Genomic DNA, 22,299 nt, shown 5'->3' with positions numbered 1-22,299 from the left:
GTCGGGAAACCAATTTCCTTCCTCTTATTTGGCAAGAATGCCTCCCTAACCTGTCCTTTCTCGCCTCCTTGGTCTAACTTGGAACACATTGATCTTCATCTTACCAAGAGTTCATGAACCAGGAAACCAGAAATCAATGAACGATTTGAGACAGTTCACAACCTCATATTTTCTAAACAAAAAAAAAACACAAACTAAAGATGAAATTGAAATCTATTGTGTACATAATCTGAGATAGTTCCTATAAATCACAACCCCATGGATGATTAAACCATAGAACTCCCCACATGCTTTGGATGCTTCTCAATTGTACGCACAATCTTTTTAAACATAAATCGATTTCAAATTGCACAAAGATTAGAAAAAACACCAACCCCCTTCTCCTTCGACAATGAGTAGATTCAAATGGGGATGAGAGTTTCAGGGCCCATTGAGTGATAGAGAGGCGGAGTATATTAACTGGTTGTAGACGTATTGAGAGATTCGGCCTCGTCGAAGCTCCCTAGTAAGTTTTTTGGGCGTCATTTGCTTTAAAGTGAGATATAGAGAGGCATAGTAGAGAAACATATTAGTTCGACGAGTGAAGACGGGAAGGAGATAGAGATGGAAGGTTTTCCATTTCTGTTGTTTTATGTTGTTTCACAAGAGGTCGATGTATCTAGGTAGGTCTACTTGAGGTAGAATGGTGGTTCTTGTACTTTATCTTAGAGTGATATACTTTGTTAGTTTTATAAAAATAAAAAATAAAGAAATACCAAAATTTAAAACAAAATACAAAAAATATAATAAGGGTAATATAGTCTTTTTAACTTGGCCAACGACCAAAGTGCAATGCCCGAAAATTCAGGCTAGACATTTAAAATATAGTAAATAATCTTAGCTAAATATGTGATGGTCGTAATGAGTATCTCGTAAATATAATGAGCGCCTAAAACTGACTTTGTATGAGGAAGTTATGATTTTTCAAAGTTTCCGCACAGCAATGTGGACACAAAAATCGAAATTTAAATCGGTTGAGTATTAGTCAAAACAATCTAAACGGGAGTCAAATAACTCATAAATATGAACCCGTTGATATAAAGACAATCGAGAACAGAGTTCATATGAAAGTGTTATGATTTCTACATGTACTTTAACATTATAATCTCTATTGAAATATGAATTTAGAATGGAGTAAGAATCAGCTATTAGGATCTACAGAAAAGTTGTAGAGCTTGTCAAGGGGATTCCAGGGATATATAGAACATCGAAAACGGAGACTGGGTGACGTGGCCCGAGGAGTTCGCGACATGTGAATCAACAAGACGCTGACATGTGTCATTTTCTAGAAGCAATGAGGTATATCACCAGGGCTGCAACACGTGGCGGAAGACGGCTGGACTAACACACTCAATAGGCATGGTGTGCCTCCTGTTTGTGCGCAGCGCCCGTCTGCTCAGCTACATGAACCTCTCGAAATTCACTTAGTTTTCCTCACCATTTACTCCAGAACCCTCTGGAAACCTCCCACCATTTGAATCAAATTTTTTGGAGCTTCTAAATACTTTAGTGGGGCTCTAGCGTGTTTAGGAGTCCGACGAAAAGAAGTGTTCGGGTCAGAGTCCTGCCCGCGTAATTTTTCAGTTTTCGCTAAAATTTATGTAAGTTAACTTGCACTTACCTTGCTTCAAGTGTAACTTATGTTTAAGTTCATTATCATTATTATGAACCTATAAATAAGATTTATCAGTGATTTCATGTGATAATATTGATTGATCTGCTTACATGAATGATGTCTAGACTAGATTCAGTTAGGTATTTAAAGTGGGATTTCCAAACAGTATACTCTATATACCAAACGGACCCTATCTCAAATATGATCTTACCTGGTTATTCATTATTTGATATATCTTGATGTACACATTGGGATTAGTGATGAATCTAGACTATCATTAATCACGAGGAATATAAGACTGAGACTTAGTGATATAAATACCTAGGTCACATCAAAGGAAAAGTTGAGGTGTTAGGTGATGCTCTGCCTAAATCACAAGTTATCAACTTTTAACAAGTGAGTGCATAATTTCTTTCGTCTTACACATAGATATGAAGTATTTATATAATTAAGTGTTATATGTGTCTATTATCTGTGATTAAGACCTTCGGTGTTAGCAGTGGCGGAGCTTCGATCTTTCATTTGGGGGGGGGGGGGGCGAAAATATAATTTGTATAAAAATTAGGGAACAAGGGGCCATAGTCAAAATTTTGTATTTTTGGGCCTAATATGTATAAATCTTAAAGTATAAGGACTATTTCCGTCAAAAAAATATGGGGGGGGGGGTTATATAAGATCCGCCCTTGTGTGTTAGATGAAACTATATAAGATGATTTTATTTAACCATATATATGTATTTTCATACTTATAATATATTGGATAGTGAAGGGTGATGAGAGATAAGAATACTAATGGGAGCTAATACCTTTTTAGTACTATTGTACCAGCGATGTAATCAGCTAGTAGGGTATTGATGACGACCACATACTATTCTAGATAAGTATGGTGAAACATGGACAAACTTGCAACATGTATATGTTTATGATCCATATATGGGTAGGTTTACAACCTGTAGGTGTTAATCAATCATACGCGGATAGGTTTACAACCTATAGCCTATAGGTGTTAATAAATTATATGCAGACAGGTCTACAACCTATAGGTGTTACTGAACTGTACATGGGCAGGTCTCCAATCTGTAGATGTTATGGAACCACATACCGATAGAACTACGACTTGTGGGTGTGAATGAACTATTCATATGGGTACTTTATTCACCCCATGATTGTCTATTAACACATATTTTTAAGGAATCTCTGTGGTAGTATTGTTTACTCAGATATCCTTTAAGATATATCCCTTGAGATCATCCGTTTAAGATCGGGGGGTGAGAATAATGAGAATGGGTAATCGGCTTGTTTGTTTAATGCAGAATATATAATTAAAACAAATTAATTATATTATTATAGGTGGAAAACTCTATGTGCTCACCAGGCTCCCAAGCTTGAACCACTCAGTTTCTTTGTATCACAGGTAGCGGTACAAAGGTACATAGATAGTAATGTTTAGATCTGATGAGAGATTAGTAAGGCCTCTAATGACTATGTTTATGCTTATGCTTCTTGTATCAGTTATAACATCCCAAGTTTTTAATAATCAATGAAAAACATTTCTTCGGAAATACTTTTCATGAGACAAATTTTAAATTTACAAAGAATACTTTGTTCTAGAATAAGCATAAAGAAAAATGTCTTTTCAGACTGTGAAAATAGGGATGTCACACAAAGACGCGATAAAAGCATACTCTAAGGACTGTCTAATATTTAAAAAAAATTAGGGACTAAACACGCAATTCTCCAAAACCACATGGACCATACGTGTAGTTTACTCTTTAGTTTAGAAGACCTATGACGTCAAAATTACATGGACCCACATGGCAAGTTCCAACCGAGAAACCAGATGGAACCTTCTTCAATGGCTAGATGGTGACAATTTAGGGACTTTAAGATTTAGGTTATCACAATTTAATCTTCATGATTTTCGGTCGCAAATCGGAAACTAGAATGGTCATGTTTAGAGTAAAGTGCAAATTTGGTCCTTATGGTTAGCTAAAAATTTTCATTTTGGTACAAAAAGTTTTAGACTAGCACCACTAGTTCGAAAAAATGATTTTTACTGTGGTTTTGGTCCCTAACAATTTTAAAATAACTTGAAAGTACAGTTAATTATGCCCTTAATATTTTATTTTTTTTGTTTTCTATATATTGAAACATTTTAAAAAATAAAAAATAAAATATTACCTACCCTACCAACCTTTGCCCTTTCTCTCACATGCTACAAGAATCATCTTCCTCCCGATGTTAACAAAACTCACGTTCTAATGAAATAAAAAACATTTTTTTTTTAGATTTGAAGAATAAAACTCTTGATTTTTCTAGATTTGCAAACTAAACTTAAGAACAACTAGATTTATAACTGAAAACAATAAGTACATTACCGGATTTGTAAAACTACAAGAGCTAAATACCATGTTCGTAAAACCCTAGCATTCTCATATACAAAATTAAGAAATTGACACAGATCTCATTGTCGAGCGTCAGATTCATTGCCACCCTTCTAGTTGTTGAACGCCCGAGACATTGTCGTCCTTATCATTGCAGAACGTCGGAGTGGCACTTTGCCATTCTTGGTTCATCTTCTCTGGTTGATGAAACATGAACCCTAGTATCGCCAGCCTTCTAGATCCAAAATCGTCTTTCTTACCCCAAAAATGAACCTAACATTGTCTTCATTGTAACCATTTTTCGTCATACAAAAAGATAACATGAAGATTTGAAAACCTTAGGTTTGTTAGTTCGGAAAACAAATGGCGTGAAGACGGTGGTGCTCCGACGAGATGATGGAGCTCCATCAACAAGGTGCGGCTCCGGTAAAGATCCAAACGAAAACAATTGATGGATGTCCGAAAACAATATGGAGAGATGGGGGAGAGAGAGATAGAGATAGAGAGAGAGAGAGAGAGTGTGTGTGTGTGTGTGTGTGTGTGTGTTAAACGAGAGAATCGTGGGTTGGGTGGGTTAGTAGGAGGTGGGGTGAAGGCTGACATTGTCTGTTTTGTTTTTTTTTTTTTTTTTTTAATTTGAGAAATATTTGAATAATAAAAAATTGAAAAAAAAAAAACAATAATTGTGAAATAGTACTTTCAACTCATTTCAAAATTACAACCGATCAAAACCAAAATAAAAATCAGTTTTAGATCAATGGTGTTAGTTCAAAACGTTTAGAACAAAAATAGCAATTTTTGGGTTAACTATATGGATAATTTTTACAGTTTTGTCTCAATTTTATCGATAATCGTATTGTTAACATTAGCTTCTTTATGAGTCAAATATGCTTTTACCACTATCCACTTTTCAATCTCGTCTTTCCTTGTTCGTTTCTCGAAGATTTCATTACAAAGTGTTGATTTAATCATGGGGGTGTGTTTTTTTTCTAAGTTTATGGATGTGTGTTTTTCTATGTTTATGGACTCACTATTGAGACTTTTAGATTGCCGATTGGTATTAGACAAGTTACACAACATTAGAGATGGATGATAACAAAAGTTTACAAGATTCAAGTATATATAATGGGTTTCGTTTCGTGACACAAACATTTTGAAATAATATCAAGGCCATGGTTTTCAACAACTCAAGATTTATTTTAACCAAACACATTTACAAACTAATTTTATACCCTTCTCAAAAGTGTGATTCTCTTTTTGAGCGGTTTATAACCATACTTAAAAGTGTAAGGTCTTTTTATCAAAGGAAGCAAAGCTATAAGGGCTAAGTTTGACAAATCGTCCACTCGTTTTTCTTATAAAACCAGTTCAGTTGTGCTCTCCTACAAGAAGACGAACCCATGACGTAAAAAGGCTTACATCAAATCCGGGAAAAAGTAAACGGAGATCCGACAGTCGCATGATGGCGGAGCAAGCAGTAACTGCAACGTGGCAGTCATGTAAAGTTGTTATGCTTCATGATGATAAAAATGCAGATAACCATCAAAGCTGCCATAGAATTAAAAAAAGCAGCAAACAAATTTCACCGTTTACTCTCATCACTTGCTCAATCGGCAACGGTGAGTCCACATCGGAGCTTTTTCACCCAAATCGCTCACTAGATTATCTTCTTTACTACTTTTGTTGCTATCGAATGTGATTATTGCCTTTTGTTTAATTGATTAGTTATCTGAATTGAACTTTTCATGTTATCGCGTACAGTCTATGTGCATTTTCAAAATGAGATCGATCAGAAATAGTATTATAACTCATCGATCGCTGATGTGCATTTTGCTTCTATAATTTTTAGAAATGTTTTGGCGAATTTTGTGATTTTTTTTCATATGTAGCTAACTCAAAGCACGCTTAGATTCTTTCTGTAGTTCTTAATTTCTTTGTGCTTTATTGTTTATGTTAGTTAATACCTGTGCGAATGATAAAGATTTGTCTTCTAATAGAATCAAAAGTATCATCAGCCAATGTACTACGGAAAGTACTGTTAGATTGAGGGTTTGTAGGTACAATTAGGAATAACATGTAACGAAATGCTATTCTATGAACTAAATAAAACGATTAGTGGAATTGAACTCGTTAAGATATGTTTGCATAAATCCTATCAACTAATTACAAAGATCTTCATCTCCGGTGATTGAAGGTTTTGTTAGTATTATGTAAAAACAATTCTTTTTCAGATTCAAATAGATCAAATAGTAGGAAATATTTTCTCCAGAATAGTCAAGTGTTAAAGAAAACTCATAAAATTAATCATACCATATATAACAAATGACTTATAAGAGGAGTATGTATCTAGAGAATCAAAAACTTTTATGAACTCTAAAATTTATAAAAACTTGCCTTTTTGTAATATGAATGATTCCCTTTTGATGAGATTAGCTAGAAACTAAAAATTAAACCATGGCATAAGCCCTCGTTTAAGCGATCCTTGCTTAGGACACGATATGTAAGATTAATAAAATGTCCTCTTTTGTAGCTCGGTCTAAAGATAGTATTGGAAATGGAAGTGTTTCTTGCTGAACCAAAACCTCGAGTGAGATACTATGGAGCTGCAGCAAGTGTTAGAGACCCTGCACTTGCAAAAATACTTGAGTTCAGTGCTAGTAGTCACTTCTACTTAGCTGAAATCGAACTGCCTCAGGTGCAATTTTGTAATGGTAAGTTGTACTCTCTCAAAACCAAATAAAAAATATATAGTGTTACATTCTCAGCAGTATCTTAGTTCCACTTCCACTGCAATGCTGGAAAATGGTCCCGAAGATTCGCAAAAACGCGCCCAATGACTAAGAATTGAGAAAATTGACCACAAGAATATATGTGGAAAACTCTAAAACCCGTAAAAACACAATCTTCTAGAGAAAAACTCACTATACGACAAATTATTACAATCACATAAACAAATTATAAATGCAAATGGAAAAATGAAACCATATATCTAATGGTGAAATTTTATGGTTGCTATCAGGTAAAATCGATTGGAATGTGAATAGGCATGGTGAGGTGACAATTGAAGGGCGGATAACACCCGCTGCAATATTTGCAAATACACTTGGACGCAAAACAAAGCGAATCAAGCTATGCCCAAGTGAGCCATGGGGTATGTCCTTCAACTTCCCTGGCCCTGTTAGATGGTGGACGGCTTATGTCGAGTTTACTTCGAATACTGTAATGGAAGTTACAGTTATGAAAGTTGCGCCTATGCAAGTTCCGCCAATTGTTCATAATCAGGATGAAATTGAAGAGATGATTGCAGAATGGCTAGCGTGAAATCTAAATCTTTGTTGGTGTGATAAGGTGAGATAAAGATAGATATATAAATAAATCAACCCATCTAGATATGAATATATATATATATATATATATATATATATATATATATATATATATATATATATATATATATATATATATATATATATATATATATATATATATATATATATATATGTTTTAAGTGATGTTATGTTGTTTCTTATTTGGTTCGGATATCATGTTAAGTTTCAGATTTTCATGTTTAAGTATGTTTGGACTAAAAACGTAGCAATCACCCCAATCTAGCATGTTTATATACATCCATATTTTGTGCGTGCTCACGCATACCCATAAACACACATGGTGACCGGCCAGCATCTCTGCAGGTGCAAAAAATCAAGAATTCTTGAATGGTTTTCAGGAAAAGTATTTATTTATTTATTTATTTAACGGCTTTCTATAAAATGATAAAATATTAGTGATTTTTTATAACATTTGTTCTTATATAAAGAAGTTAGTTAAAATAATGCTAAATATTGTAATAATCACTTGGAAGTTGCCATAATTTACCATTTGAACTATCACCAAATAATCATATCTTTTGCTAAATAGTTTTTGAATTTGTTTTTGATTTTACGATACAACTTTTCTCGTAATTTACAAAAAACCTTATGCAAAATTAATAATATTTTTATGAAATCATGTTTAATTTCTCCAACGGATCTCTCATTCATGTATGGTGGGTTGAGGAAGGTACTTTGTACAACAAGAAGTCATGGCAGTTGCCATTCGTGACAAAAACTAACCTATATATTAGTCAAATAAATATGGAAGGATTATGAAGAAAAAAAAAAAAGAACTAGTTGTTGCTATGTGGTAAGCCAATATGCTAGAGGATTCTGTGAAAGTATGATTAAAAACGAGAGCTTAAGAATGTCATCCTCTTCTGTAGAGGAATAGCCGTTTTTATATTAAACAAGATTAGAGTTTTATTAGGGTTGGACCGTCATTAGTTGCTTTAAAAGCAAGTAATATTAATCCGGATTTAATAAAGATTTAGGGTTACCAAAACTTATGAGTTTCATTAGTTTTACCATAATCACCATCAAGAAATTGAATTTTTCACTATGTTCCCAAATGTAAAATTCGGTGAGGTTTTGGGGCGCTGCCCTTATACCCCGTTAGGGGCGCTGCCCCTATACCTCGCCAAAGGGGCGCTGCCACCGGACCCCCGACTATTCGTCAAACCAGCTTCTAATTCAATCTTATACATGCGTACACTTCGCACAACTTCATACATATATTAGAGTACAAATTATGAAGCCCCTTAGCTCACGTGTTAGTTCTAATTACTTAAAATGACATGGTGACACTAAAATCATCAACAGTGTTCTCCTACAATAAGACGAACCCGTGACGTAAAAAAGCCTACATCACATCCGGGAAAAGTAAACGGAGATCCGACGGTCGCATGATGGCGCACTACAAGAATAAGAACCTATAGCGACGAGATCTATAGGGACGACATTTGTCGTTGCTATTGGCTACCTATAGGGACGACATCTCGTTGCCATAGATTTGATGATTTTTTTTTACTTTTGAGGCTACAGCGACGATTTCTCGACTCAGTGTGTTAAGCGGGAAAGGATGTGTGTTTAGCGCGCCCTTCACGGAAATAAAGCTCGGACGTTGATAGCTATAGGGACGACTTGTCGTCCCCATAGCTTTCTATGCCCAACATTAGAAGAGCATCCCCTTCGTTTATTCATGCACGCTCAATCATCAGTCTCTCTCTCTCTCTCTCTCTCTCTCTCTCTCTCTCTCTCTCTCTCTCTCGATCGACAATTCACCCCTGGGCCCTGGTGACTTCCTCACCTCCTACTCCCGGCAAATCTTCTTACTAACTCTCAATCCTCATGTTAGTTGCTGAAGACCACCGACGATTAGCTTCAATGCCGACGATTCTAACTACCTGCTTCATTTTCACCTCCTGTTACAAATTCTAAATAATAGATGCCCCACTCCGGCGACCTAGGTTAGTGTTCAATTATTAGGAGCCTCTTCATTTCATTCTCTACAAATCAGGCTTTCAGACTTGGGAGTACATGTATTCTCCTTTCATTTCAGACATTCGTAATGATTCTATAAACATGGAACAGTTGTGAATTTACATTTAATTCAAATGAAGAGTAGCCTTTTGATTTTATGTTTTTGTTTACAGGTACTCTGGTTTTATAGTCAATGAAGTGGATTTAGATGGAAATGTTGTACTTTTGACTTCCTTAGATGCACCAATGGAGGTCTGTTATCATCTAATTCACAATCATATCCATTCATCCTTACATCTGACTTTAACGGTCTACATTTTTTCGATTCAGACAGCAGAGGAACATGAATCAAAGACTACAAATCAACAAAATGGTAACCATTTTAGTGAAATTGAATCGTTTAGAGCCCTAGTTGGTGACTCTGATGCCAACTCCCTGAAGGAGTTTATAGATAAGATAAATTCAAATGATGAAGATGGAGTTATAGTTACCAATACCTCCATTGTTCTTTCTCCAAGTTCTGATAAAGTTCATCGAACAGTAGGAATCTCTCTTATCAATGTTTCTTTTCATCAATTATAGCTAATCAATAGTATGTGTATGTGTAATTTACTAATAATTTGCTCCCTTCAGGCAGTTCATGATTTTTTTTAAAGAGAAACTCAAGTTCTTGGTTACAGACACAGTAGATGGACCTAAATCCTCATCAAATGCATACTTACATGTCTGCTTCAGGTTCTTTTGTTGATATCCTTTTTCTTTCATTATTAGTATACTATCCAAAGATACTTCGCATGTAAATCAGCAGTTAACAAGAATTATGTTACTCTGATTGTGTTGTAGATCCAGTCTCTTGTGTGTTTGCAACCACCACTCATGACCATCGTATTCATCTTATAGCACAGGACAGGTGCTTCATCATAGCATGTGCTTTGGTCTTGATTTATATCATTGAATCTTTATATTAGTCATTATTATTATTCATTTCATGGATAATAATTGTGGTATTAATTTATTAACACTTGATTGATTCAACATGGAATTACAGCTATGTTGCACATATCGAGCATATGACGCCATGGATGAAACAACTGTTGCCTTCTCAATTGGTGTCAACCCCTCAGGAACAAAGTAAGCTTATATTATTTTGAAGGACTACAACACATTTTCTTTCATCTTTATTTTATTTGTTTCTTATAGAACCATACATTCCTTTCTTTCTGTTACAACATTGTACTTAAAAAAATCAACAATGCCATAATTGGTTAGACTTTTCAAAGTATAATTTCTTAATAAGAAAAAGAAATGAATGAAAGTTTGTTTCTATATAAATATTAACTTATTTGATTCAGGATATTTGTTGGATACAACAAATCCATCAGGATATTTGATATTCATCGCCCTGGTAGAGATTTCCAACAACATTCAACCATCCAAGGAAACAAGGAAGGACAATCAGGTTGGTGTGGTTAATTACAAGGGTATTTTGGGTATTTCACTAATAATGAGCTTTATTCCTTGCTCTCAGGTATCATATTATGAAATGCCTTTTCTCCAAGTCATACGGGGATGCTTGCTACAGGGTCATACAGGGATACATAGAGAAGATAATATGGAGCTCTTATATGTCCTACATGGTCAAGAAGGTGGGGTTACACATGTAAGTAAGCCAGCTATATATATATATATATATATATATATATATATATATATATATATATATATATATGTTTATATTTAATCATGGTTTAAAAAATGACCATTTTACCCTCAGGTTCAATTCTCCAAAGATGGGAATTATCTTTGGAAAATAATGAAAGAGGCAGAGGTAATAAGAAGAGGAAAGGAAGAGATGAGACTCCTTATGACAGTAGAGGTTCAGATCCAGCATCTTGGAAAGTTCCTCAGGTAGTGTCTATTATAGCAACATACATTCATATATTTGTTTATTATAGCATCCTATTTCCTTTCATTAATGACAATGTTTTACTTTTGAAGCTTTATATTCTTTATTAATGACAATGTTTTCAAATATTCATCTCCAGATTTCATCTTTGTAAGGAAAACAAGGATACACAACGTAAGGAAGACAGAAGGGCAAGATTGCAGGTATGTTGAGACTTGAGACATATGCTCTTACTTCTTATGCAATATAAACATTTTAATGACAATTTTGCCCTTTTTGTATATAGGCACAGTTCTCATAGATGCGTCCAATTGCAATGGCGCCAGCTGTAGCACCATGTATGCCAATGTATTCACCTGGTGGGCCAGGTTTAGGTCAACAAATATTCTATGGTCAAGCTCAGCCTACATTCATTCCTCCACAGGTAATAACATTTAATAAAAAATATTCTTTTTATTATAATCATGTTTCAAGATTTTTCATGGTGTTGAATATTTTGTTCTTGTAAAGATCTTTTCAAAACTAAACAACTTTTTTTTAAAACCATGTACAACCTGGATTTGGGTATCAACAGCAACTCGTGCCAGGTATGCGTCCAGGTGGCGCCCTAATGCCAAACTTCTTCATGCCAATGGTGCAGCAAGGTCAACAAGTTCAACACCCAGGTGGCAGGCGTGCTACTGGTCTAGGTTAGCAAAACCAGCAGCCTATACCCCTAATGCAGCAACATGTTAGAATTCCAACCTCTTTTAAAAAATTTTCAGTGATATTAATAATTAAATTAATTAATTGAGATTGATTACAACAAATGAATAACAGATGATGCGTTGAGAGACACTGGAATCACAAATGAATTCCAATCTTCATGGGAGGATGTACCGTTACCCCTGGACGGAATGTTTCGGATGGTTCCATGACCGGAATTGGAGGTGGGGGAATGGTTTCTGTTCCGTATGACATGGGTGGAATGGCATTGAGAGACACTGGAATCACACAACCCATTCCGATTGGTGCGTTGGCTTCTGCACTTGCTAATGCTTCCCCCACAAAACAGAGAACGGTATATGTTGCAGTTGTGAAACACTTGGAAACTGTCGCAAGGGTAAACCTGTCATTTTATTTACTTGTGGATTAACTTAAACATTGCAAGTGTATATGTTGACTCAGAATGTGTTTATATGTGCAGACTGAAGTAACTTCCATTAAGGAAGAAGCAGTGAGCATGATTCTTGATCCAAGGGATGGTGATATTCTTTTAGTTTCTGATATCATCATTTAAATTTATTTTTATAAATTGAGATAGAAATGTCATATGATTATTTGTTTTCTTTAATGTAAGTTTTTGATTACATTATATTTTTAATAATATAAAAGTTATTAATTATATTTGTAATAATGTAGTGTTTTGAGATTGTATCGAATATTAATGTTTTGCAGTTAAATTTACCATTTTATATATTTTGTAAATTTACTGTTTTAGCAATTTTGTGATATGAGAACTGGGAAATTATAGAGAAAAAAAAGCAGCTGTATGGGCATACCTATAGAGACGACATGTCGTTTCTATAGGTGGATCTATAGAGACGACATGTCGTCTCTACAGATGCATCTACCACCACGACACGTTGTCGCTAAGGGCTAAGGTGAGTCGATTGTATCTCTATCTATGGAGAGGACATGTTGTGTTTATACGTATACCAATAGAGACGACATGTCGTCTCTATAGCTTCATTTATGGAGACCAACAACGTATAGCGACAAACCAAAACAGAACGACATGTCGTCTCTAAAAGATACCTATTGCGACGATATTTATAGCGACGACCAAAAATATCTATTGCGACGGGGCTATGAGGACGAGAGCTGTAGGGACGACATGTCCTCCCGGCCACCTATAACGACGACATTTTTAACCTATAGAGACGACATTTGTCGTCCCTATAGGTCCCGTTTCTTGTAGTGGCGGAGCAAGCAGTAACCGCAACGTGGCAGTCATGTAAAGTTCTTATGCTTCGTGATGATAAAAATGAAGATCACCATCAAAGCTGCCATAGAATTGAAAAAAACAACAAACAAATTTCACCGTTTACTCTTGCTCAATCGGCAACGGTGAGTCCACACCGGAGTTTTTTTCACCCAAATCGTTCACTAGATTATCTTCTTTGCTACTTTAGTTGCCATCGAATGTGATTATTGCCTTTTGTTTAATTGATTAGTTATCCAATTTGAACTTTTAATGTTATTGCGTACAGTCCATGTGCATTTCAAAATAAAATCGATCAGAAATAGTATCATAACTCACCGATTGCTGATGTGCATTTTGCTTCCATAATTTTAAAAAATTATTTGGCGAATTTTGTGCAAATTGTTTTTTCATATAGGGCTCACTCAAAGCACGCTTAGATTCTTCTATATCTCTTAATTTCTTTGTGCTTTATTGTTTATGCTGTTTCACACCCGTTCTTATGATAAATATGTGTATGCTAATAGAACCAAAAGTATCACCAGCCACTGTACTATGGAAAGTAGTGGCAGATTGAGGGTTTGTACGTACAATTGGGAATAACATGTAATGTAATGCTATTCTATGAACTAAATAAAACAATTTGTGGTATTGAATTGGATAATTACAAAGATTTTCATCCCCCGTGATTGAAGGTTAAATTTTTGGAGTTTTAAAAAGTGTCTTTATTAGATTAAGATGGATCAAATAGTAAGAAATCTTGATCTTTAACATGGAAGGTTAAATTTTATGAGTATTATTTACAAACAAACGTCTTTATTAGATTCAGATGGATCAAATAGTAGGAAATCTTGATCTTAACATGGAAGGTTAAACTTTATGAGTATTATTTACAAACAAGCATCTTTGTTAGATTCAAATGGATCAAATAAAAGGAAAGCTTGATCTTGACATAATAACTTTCTCCTGAATAGTAAAGTGTTGAAGAACTCATAAAATCATACCTTATATAATAAATGACTTATATGTGTTGTAAGCACACATGTAACAGGAGTATGTGTCTAGAGAATCACAAACTATATATTATGTACCGTAAACTTTAAAAAAAACTTGCCTTTTTGTAATATGAACGATTCCATTTTCATGAGATTAGCTAGAAATTAAACCATGACGTAAGACCTTCTTTTAGCGATCCTTGCTTATGACAAGATATGTAAGATTACGCGTGCGGAGCAAACTAATAAAATTTCCTCTTTTGTAGCTCGGTCTAAAGATGGAAATGGGTTTTGAATTTTTTCTTCCAGAACCAAAACCTCAAGTGAGATACTATGGAGCTACAACATGTGTTAGAGGTCGTACACTTGCAAACATACTTGAATTCACTGCTAGTGAACACTTCTACTTAACTGAAATCGAATTGCCTCAAGTGCAGTTTTCTAATGGTAAGTTGTACTTTCTCAAAACCAAATAAAAAAGTGTTTTGAGGCTGGATAGGAATTGTGACAGAGGTTGCTGGAAAAACAACAAAAACTATTTAACAGTAAATGCAAAAGTGAAACCGTATATCTTGTTAGGAAAATGGTCCCGAAGATTCACAAAAACACGCCCAGTGACAAAGAATTGAGAAAATTAACCACAAGAATATATGTGGAAAACTCTAAAACTAGCGAAAACCACAATCATTTAGAGAAAAGTTCACTATATGACAAATTATTACAATCACATAAACAAATTATAAATACAAATGGAAAAATGCAACCATATATCTAATGGTGAATTTTATGATTGCTATCAGGTGAAATATTTTATCGGATTGTAAATAGTCATGGTGAGGTGACAATTGAAAGGTGGATAACGTCGCCTGCAATATTTGCAAATACACCAATTAGACGTAAAACAAAGCGAATCAAGTTATGCCCAAGTGAGTCGTGGCCCATGGGGCATGTCCTTCTACTTCCCTGCCCTGTTCACTGGTTGACGTCTGATATCTTGTTTACTTCAAAGACTGTAATTGAAATTACAGTTATGAAAGCTATGCCTATACCTGTTCCCCCAATTTTTCATAATTGGGATGAAATTGAAGAGATGATTGCGGAATGGCTAGCGTGAAATCTGAATCTTTGTTGGTATGATAAGGTGAGATAAAGATATATAAATAAATCAACACGTCTAGACATGAATATATATGTTTTAAGTGATCAGAATAGAATGATCTTAATTATGTTGTTTCTTATTTGGTTCGTACATCATGTTAAAGTTTCAGATTTTCGTGTTTTAAGAAATAAATTAAAATAAAGTCAGTAGAAAAATAATTTATATAAAAATTAAAACGGAAAGGAAAAAAACCCTTGGAAAAAACTATAAAGTGAGTATTTTTTTTTGACCATATATGTCATGATATTTTTGAAAGACAAAATTGCAAGAATGGTCCCTGTGGTTAGGTCGAAATTACCATTTTGGGCCAAACATGTTTGAACTAGCACTCATGGTCCAAAGGTTTTCATTTTCTTGTCATTTTGGTCCAATTTACTTTAAATTTTTTAATAATGACCATTTTGCCTTTTGTTTTTACCTTTTTAGTTTTTTTATTTATTCAAATACTTTTATAATTAAAAGAAAAATAAAAAAAAAGAAAATTTTTCTCTCTCTCTCTCTCCCTCTCTCTCTCTCTCTCTTTCTATCTCTCTATCTCTCCTTTAGAACCTGAAGATCTCTGCATCTACTCCGAGCATCTAAATCACCACCCTCCACTATTTTTTCCAGAACCACCACCTACAGCTACCATCACTCCCCCTCTTGTCACCACCACCGTCTGATTCCACCATTATACAAGAATAAAAAATTAGAAATCATTTTTGTTTCTTGTTTTATCTTCTTGTAAAAGAAAAGCTGATCAACTATGAATCATCAAATATTAAACATTAATAACCAAAATCAAATTAGAAATCAACAATCTATTTTTGAATGTTTATCAATTTTAAAGCACACAAAACATTCAAAATCATATTATAAAAGCAATAATCTATCCAAGAACATTCACAAATCAATTTTCAAAATAGATGCAAAAATCAGATGTTAAATCAAGCCCTAGCACACACGATGCATCACCACCAAGAAACCTTAGCCGCCATGAGCATCCTATATCTGTGCAAAAATCATATTTTCCATCCTCTATTTCGGTAAGCCAATAAACCCATTTCCACGAAGCAGAATATACTAATTACAAAAGGAGATGAGAAGGTGGAGAAGACGATGAATAGTACTCATATAGAACAGGTACTAATTTTAAAGATCTGAACTGGAGAGTCACACACACCTAAGAAAACACACATACACACAATGTATTGAAGATCTGAAGCGGAGGGAAGCCGACATAAAAGATCGATAGAAACCACAACACAAAAACGGGCTTGAAACTTGGATTTTCCGGTGTATCTGAGGTCGAAGATGTTGGTGGTAATCAAACCACCAATCTGTTTTTCCCGACGCTCTGGTCTCGTGGATGGTGGAGCTCGACGGAGATGTTTGGGCTAGGGAGAGGACCGATGGGTGAGAAAGGAAAGGGTGGAGTTGGGTTTTGAAGAAGATAATGGTGGTGGATTGAGTTCTTGGTATTAAAACAAAAGTTTCGTTTTGTTATATATATATATATATATATATATATATATATATATATATATATATATATATATATATATATATATATATATATATATATATATATATAGAGAGAGAGATTTTCTTTTTTATTTTTGTTTTAATTATAAAAGTATTTGAATAAATTAAGAAAAAACTGAAAAAGTAAAAACAAAGGGTAAAATGGTTATTATTAAAAAATTTAAAGTAAATTGGACCAAAATGACAAGAAAATAAAAACATTTGGACCATAAATACTAGTCCAAACCTGTTTAGCCCAAAATGATAATTTCAACTAACCATAGAGACCATTCTTGCAATTTTGTCTTTCTGAAAAAAAGAAGAAAAAAAAAAGTGTTTGTTTTCTTACTGAAGAGATAAAATGTCTGCTCAAGTCTTTAAAGTGAAAAAAATAAAATAAATAAAAAGAAGCTTGAAGAGGTTCATTGTCTAAAACCTAAATCACGCTCCACCCCTGGTCGTCTTCACGCCGGCCACCTCCGCCTCCGGCCTCCATAGCCGACGCCGACGCCGACGCCTCCCCCTTCTTTCACGGTGTTAACGCCACCCGCTTGAGGTACACATCTCGGTCTTTCTTCTATTCTCTATTTTTTCTCCACTCTTGAATATAGCTCTAACTATAGCTGATTAGTGCTGAAATCGTCACTCTTCTCTTGTCTCTTTTCTCTCCACTCCTGAATATGATTAGGGCTGATTATTGTTGCTTAGCATATACATATGAAGCTGATTAGGGCTGATTATTGTTGCTTATTAGAGCTGAATGACTATTGTTGCTTAGCATTTATATAGGAATACGATTAGGGCTGATTATTGTTGCTTATTAGAGCTGAATGACTATTGTTGCTTAGCATTTATATAAGAATCTGATTAGGGGTGATTATTGTTGTTTTCTTCTATGTCACTGATTTTTGATGTTTGAAGCTGCTTTTGAATCTGATTAGGGCTAATTTTTGCATCTTTGAAGCTGTTTTTTAATATTTATGCTGATTTTTTATGTTTTACGCTGATTTTTGGTGTTTGAAAAAGACTACAGCCATTTTACCTCTTCAAAAACATACTTTTTTTTTTTTTTGGCAGCAGATTGCTGACTTGTGGTCCACAAACAACACCTAAATGTTTTAAAAGACACGTTTTACTTTAAACTACCTCTTAAAAACAGAGTGCTCCAGCATACTCGATACATCAGTATATTTTTTAATTGTAATATCTGAAATAACTAAATAGTGGAATACAGAGATAAGTGGATGTTTGTTAGTTTATCATAATATACGGGGAATGCATAGGTTAAAATAATGATTTCTAAAAGCAGTGATATTGAAGTTTAGATTACCAAATTAAAAATTCCTAGATTATGAAGGGATATGTTCATGATTATCCTCGTAAAGGGGATACCTAAAATGTCTGAAAAAAAGTCATATTAGTTCTATGAATTTCTCCACTGATATGAGTTATTTTGTGACACTTCCGAATAAAGAAACTGAATAGACGAGAATGAAAAGAGGAGACATATAGACATATTTGACTTGTACTTGACATTTTATTTCTACACGTCGATTGTATGATCATGTATGACACTTTTAGTTTTATATATAATATATGTATGTGGTAAGTGTACACTGTATACATATATACATGCAAACACACGCATTCATAAATACACACGCACGATATACATGCATGCATTTTTGCACCAAAACGTATTCCTCCTTTAAACTATTAATGCAGCCTTAATGATTTAGTAAGTTTTAAAATTCCAGAAACAAAGTCAATGGAGTCAAAGTCACTAGTCAATCTAACGGGTACAGCTAAGGCTGCAAAATATGCACCACCACTTGGCTTAGTTGACATAGGCGAAAGCAAACATGCTTACATCTTTCGCGTCTCCTTACCCGGTGTCTGTAAACCTCAGTGTAAGTTCTAATTACTAAATTGCCCTTACACTGATAACTCCTTATTTCAAATACCCAAAAACAAAAGAATTATAATTTCATTGCAGGCAATGTAAAGCTGGATATCCGTAATGACGGGCGGGTCGAAATCGAAGGAATTATTCAAGAAAGCGAATTTATCAACAAACATTCCAACAACAAATACAAACCAAAACTCCAACAACTACCACCTTCCGGAAGCTTCAACATTATATTTAACCTACCTGGACGCGTTGACCCACGGTTGACCGTTCCCTCCTTCCGGAACACCGGAATACTCGAAGTGGTTATCATGAAACACATCACACCCAACAACTCGGGTACCCCTGTCGCACCTATTCCCATTTAGTTTGTCCATTTTACTTTCGTTGGTTCATTTTTTTAAAGTATTATTAAAGAGCCCGATATATTGATTATGTGTAACTTTTGTTATGTTGCGATGTTTTTATTTAGAAATCTTGTTAAAGCTTACAATCAAGAAACGGAAACATTACAAGTTTTATGACATTTATCAGTTTTTGGTTTTTGTAGGATAGGAAGCCATCATGTAGAGCCCACACATCCCTTCGGACTTCCCGGTTTTTCTCTTCATTCTTATGTATCCTTTTTCACCCCATTTTGGTCCCCATGAGTTTCTCACTATCACATAATCCAGTCCCTTGGTTGTCCCGTATCCAACGGCTGCTACTCCATGATCCAATTCGGTCCCACAATGCCCATCAAACACACCCTACACAACATTTTAATTTATTAAGTCATTCTATTCTGATTAAGTAAAAAAGAAACATCCAGGTATACAAGTTGAAACATTTTAAACTTATTAAGTCATTCTGTTCAGATTAAGTCGAAATAAAACATCTCTTAAGTCTTACCCCACTGTAAAACTGGAAGTCACGACCAGAGGCTTCAATTGCGACACTGATTGGTTGGTTTGCAAGGGCCTTCAAGAAACTATCTTCGTTGTTGCGAGGCACATCGTGATACCCACTAATTGTCACCTTTTCTGATACATCCTATAAGAATAAATAAATATATCTTTTAGAATTTTGAATTTTATGAATTTTCATAGGGTTAAAAAAAAAAAGTTTACCTTTTTGTCATCGCATGTGCCTTCACTCATGATATAAGGATACTCTTCTTCTTTATGAAGCCCACCATTCCTCATAATATAAGTAAATGCATAGTCCATGAGACCTCCATTACAGCCATTGTTGAAGCTCGTGTCACAATCGATCAATTCCTGTTCTGATAACACGGTTAAATTTCCTGTCACGATTTGGTTTATACCTTCCACCGCAGCCACAGTTGAAAACGCCCAACAACTACCTGTATATGAATATGGAATACACATTTCAAAACAAACATAAAACCAGTCACTTGTACTCCAAGCTTTATGACTTGTACTCACTAACTACAACTTACCACATTGACCTTGGTTCTTCACCGGAGACACGGCTCCTTTTTTCCTCCAATCCACCGATTTTGGCATATCAACGAAATCTTTATACATAAATTCTTCGTTGGACTCGGTTTGTTTCAACTCAGGGGCGAGCCCTAAGAATTTGTTCTTGAATTCTTCGTGTGTCATGTCAGCAAACTCGTTGAGTCCAAGCCAGTAGTTGTTGACTTTCTTGTTTGTGTCATCGATGTGTTTAAGGTTGTCCATGAAGATCTCGAATCTATGTAGCTTTTCGTCTAGACTTTCGTAGAGTTTACTATGTTTAGCAACCCATGATTCGAAAAGATTGATGACTTTATGAATGGAGGCTAAATCGTCTGGAGCGTAACCTAGGATTGAAAACTCGTGTGAGAGAGTTGAATAGGCTAAGACTGAGATGAATATGATGAAAAGGGAGGATTGCTTGGAGGAAATGAGGATTGCCATGTTTGTGTTGTGTTGTGTTGTGGAGGATATATGAATGGATGAGGGTTTATATAGGCATGGGTTTATGTTGCTTTGAAGTTAAGGTGTTTGAAAAAAATATTATATGATTTCTTTAAGTTTGGTTCTTTTTGGTAATCTTTTCATACAAGCATGTCTCCTTGGGGAACACTTAGAAGCGTGAACTTGATCCAAACAATTTATTAATCATCGTTGGTGGTTGGTGAGTGATTTGTGCATTCTTATTGGAACTTATCGTATTTTCATAGTGGATTTGACATGTGTTGAACTATTAGTTTCAAGTTTTTGTTAACAAATAGATAGAGTGAGAGGGGTAAGCCCCAATGAGATAATTTGATATGTTTTTTCTTTTCTTCTAAAAGATGAAACATATTTAGACTGCCGAGCATTTGTAGTCGATTTTTAAGAGCACAGCCAACGTTAGGGCTGTAAACGAACTGAACGTTCAACGAACTGTTTGTGAACCGTTCGGCGGAAAGTTCGTTTATTTAATAAATGAACGAACATGAACACAAATTCTCGTTCATTTAGTTAAACGAACGAACATGAACAACGGTCTCGTTCGTTTAATTGTGTTCATGAACGTTCATTTATGTTGTTTGTTTACGTTGGTTCAAGTTCGTTCATATAAGTTCCTTTTATGTTCATATGTGTTTAATTGTATTTGATTAAATTACTATAGTATATGTTCATTTATGTTCATATATGCTCATATTATGCTTATTTATCTTTGTTCATTTATATTCGTTTAGCATGTTCATGAACATAAACGAACGAACATGAACAATGCAATTTGTTAAACGAACAAATATGAACACGAAACCTCGTTCGTTTATCCGTTCATGTTCGTTCATTTGTACGGCTAACTTAAACGAACGAATACAAACAAGTCATGTTCATGTTCGTTCGGTTCATTTACAGCCCTAACCAACGTGCAAGAATGGGTAGTCAATAGGATCATTTTGGATTCAAAAAGAGGATTTAAGGATCCACAATGATAAATTTTCAACATACTAACCTATATTAATATATTTAATTTAATTTATTAATTTAAATTAGAAAGGTTACCTCCGCTATGTGGGGGCCAGAAGCTTTCAATGTTGTTTCCGAATCGATAAATATCGCAAACATAGAAAGTGCAAGGATAAAAAGCCCGGGCTTTGCCTCGGGCCGTTTTTTTCATGTTTTTATGAAAAAATGTAAAATTGACTGCAAGGACCAGAAGTGTCAAAATGACTAAAGAATTAAAGGGGTAGGAATTAGCAAATTTTTAAAAAATGGATCAAAGTTGTCAAACCGTTAAAGTTTTGTGGTCAAACTTTAAATATTAAAAGGTTCCTAAAAATATAGAAATATTGATTGCAATGACCAAAAGTGTTAAAATGGTTAAAGATAAGAAGCAAAGTTGCCAAAAAACATCAAAATTTACTATTCTTAACTTTGAAGCCCAACAATAATATAGTGACCAATTCTACCAAAATAAATGACAAGTTTACTATTCTTTTTCTTGAGAACTTTAACATATATAATAATATTTTGTTGAAAATTTTA

At 34.5% G+C, this 22,299-nt stretch overlaps 4 protein-coding genes across 4 annotated transcripts; 3 read left to right on the top strand and 1 right to left on the bottom strand.

Moving 5' to 3' along the window:
• The first annotated feature begins 8,829 nt into the window (after window positions 1–8,829).
• On the top strand, window positions 8,830–11,715 carry LOC145073873 (uncharacterized). Its single transcript, XM_079020347.1, has 11 exons — window positions 8,830–9,450; window positions 9,565–9,643; window positions 9,722–9,931; window positions 10,025–10,126; window positions 10,235–10,301; window positions 10,440–10,522; window positions 10,744–10,850; window positions 10,920–11,051; window positions 11,166–11,299; window positions 11,437–11,500; window positions 11,584–11,715. Exons 4-11 carry the CDS (start codon window positions 10,081–10,083, stop codon window positions 11,596–11,598), a joined length of 648 nt encoding a protein of 215 aa, XP_078876473.1. The 5' UTR covers window positions 8,830–9,450; window positions 9,565–9,643; window positions 9,722–9,931; window positions 10,025–10,080; the 3' UTR covers window positions 11,599–11,715.
• A 137-nt stretch (window positions 11,716–11,852) lies between these two features.
• Window positions 11,853–12,597, top strand: LOC145073874 (uncharacterized). The gene is made up of 3 exons (XM_079020348.1): window positions 11,853–12,027; window positions 12,117–12,399; window positions 12,484–12,597. The coding sequence occupies exons 2-3, from the start codon at window positions 12,163–12,165 to the stop codon at window positions 12,574–12,576; spliced, it is 330 nt and encodes a 109-aa protein (XP_078876474.1). The 5' UTR covers window positions 11,853–12,027; window positions 12,117–12,162; the 3' UTR covers window positions 12,577–12,597.
• Window positions 12,598–17,335: 4,738 nt separating this feature from the next.
• On the top strand, window positions 17,336–19,515 carry LOC145072375 (HSP20-like chaperones superfamily protein). The gene is made up of 4 exons (XM_079018789.1): window positions 17,336–17,473; window positions 18,675–18,827; window positions 18,914–19,165; window positions 19,377–19,515. The coding sequence occupies exons 2-4, from the start codon at window positions 18,686–18,688 to the stop codon at window positions 19,379–19,381; spliced, it is 399 nt and encodes a 132-aa protein (XP_078874915.1). The 5' UTR covers window positions 17,336–17,473; window positions 18,675–18,685; the 3' UTR covers window positions 19,382–19,515.
• LOC145072374 (cysteine protease XCP1-like) lies at window positions 19,259–20,746 on the bottom strand. The gene is made up of 4 exons (XM_079018788.1): window positions 20,268–20,746; window positions 19,936–20,171; window positions 19,718–19,858; window positions 19,259–19,575 (listed from the first exon to the last, which is right to left on the bottom strand). The coding sequence occupies exons 1-4, from the start codon at window positions 20,728–20,730 to the stop codon at window positions 19,357–19,359; spliced, it is 1,059 nt and encodes a 352-aa protein (XP_078874914.1). The 5' UTR covers window positions 20,731–20,746; the 3' UTR covers window positions 19,259–19,356.
• Between the last annotated feature and the right edge of the window lie 1,553 nt (window positions 20,747–22,299).

This window comes from Lactuca serriola, chromosome 9, assembly GCF_051521515.1.
Source record: "Lactuca serriola cultivar US96UC23 chromosome 9, Lser_US96UC23_V15, whole genome shotgun sequence".
Classification (NCBI taxonomy): domain Eukaryota; kingdom Viridiplantae; phylum Streptophyta; class Magnoliopsida; order Asterales; family Asteraceae; genus Lactuca; species Lactuca serriola.
Note: the sequence above shows the minus strand (reverse complement) of the source record. Positions and strands in the feature narration are given on the sequence as shown.

Coding starts and splice junctions, on each gene's coding strand:
- LOC145073873 (XM_079020347.1), top strand. CDS start 10,081: ATGGACCTAAATCCTCATCAAATGCATACTTACATGTCTGCTTCAG. Junction 10,851..10,919: donor AAACAAGGAAGGACAATCAG/GTTGGTGTGGTT, acceptor CCTTGCTCTCAG/GTATCATATTATGAAATGCC. Junction 11,300..11,436: donor CATCTTGGAAAGTTCCTCAG/GTAGTGTCTATT, acceptor ATTCATCTCCAG/ATTTCATCTTTGTAAGGAAA.
- LOC145072375 (XM_079018789.1), top strand. CDS start 18,686: ATGGAGTCAAAGTCACTAGTCAATCTAACGGGTACAGCTAAGGCTGCA. Junction 18,828..18,913: donor CGGTGTCTGTAAACCTCAGT/GTAAGTTCTAAT, acceptor ATTTCATTGCAG/GCAATGTAAAGCTGGATATC.
- LOC145073874 (XM_079020348.1), top strand. CDS start 12,163: ATGGGAGGATGTACCGTTACCCCTGGACGGAATGTTTCGGATGGTTCC. Junction 12,400..12,483: donor ACTTGGAAACTGTCGCAAGG/GTAAACCTGTCA, acceptor TTATATGTGCAG/ACTGAAGTAACTTCCATTAA.
- LOC145072374 (XM_079018788.1), bottom strand. CDS start 20,730: ATGGCAATCCTCATTTCCTCCAAGCAATCCTCCCTTTTCATCATATTC. Junction 19,859..19,935: donor GCACATGCGATGACAAAAAG/GTAAACTTTTTT, acceptor TTATTCTTATAG/GATGTATCAGAAAAGGTGAC. Junction 19,576..19,717: donor ACTTCCAGTTTTACAGTGGG/GTAAGACTTAAG, acceptor AATGTTGTGTAG/GGTGTGTTTGATGGGCATTG.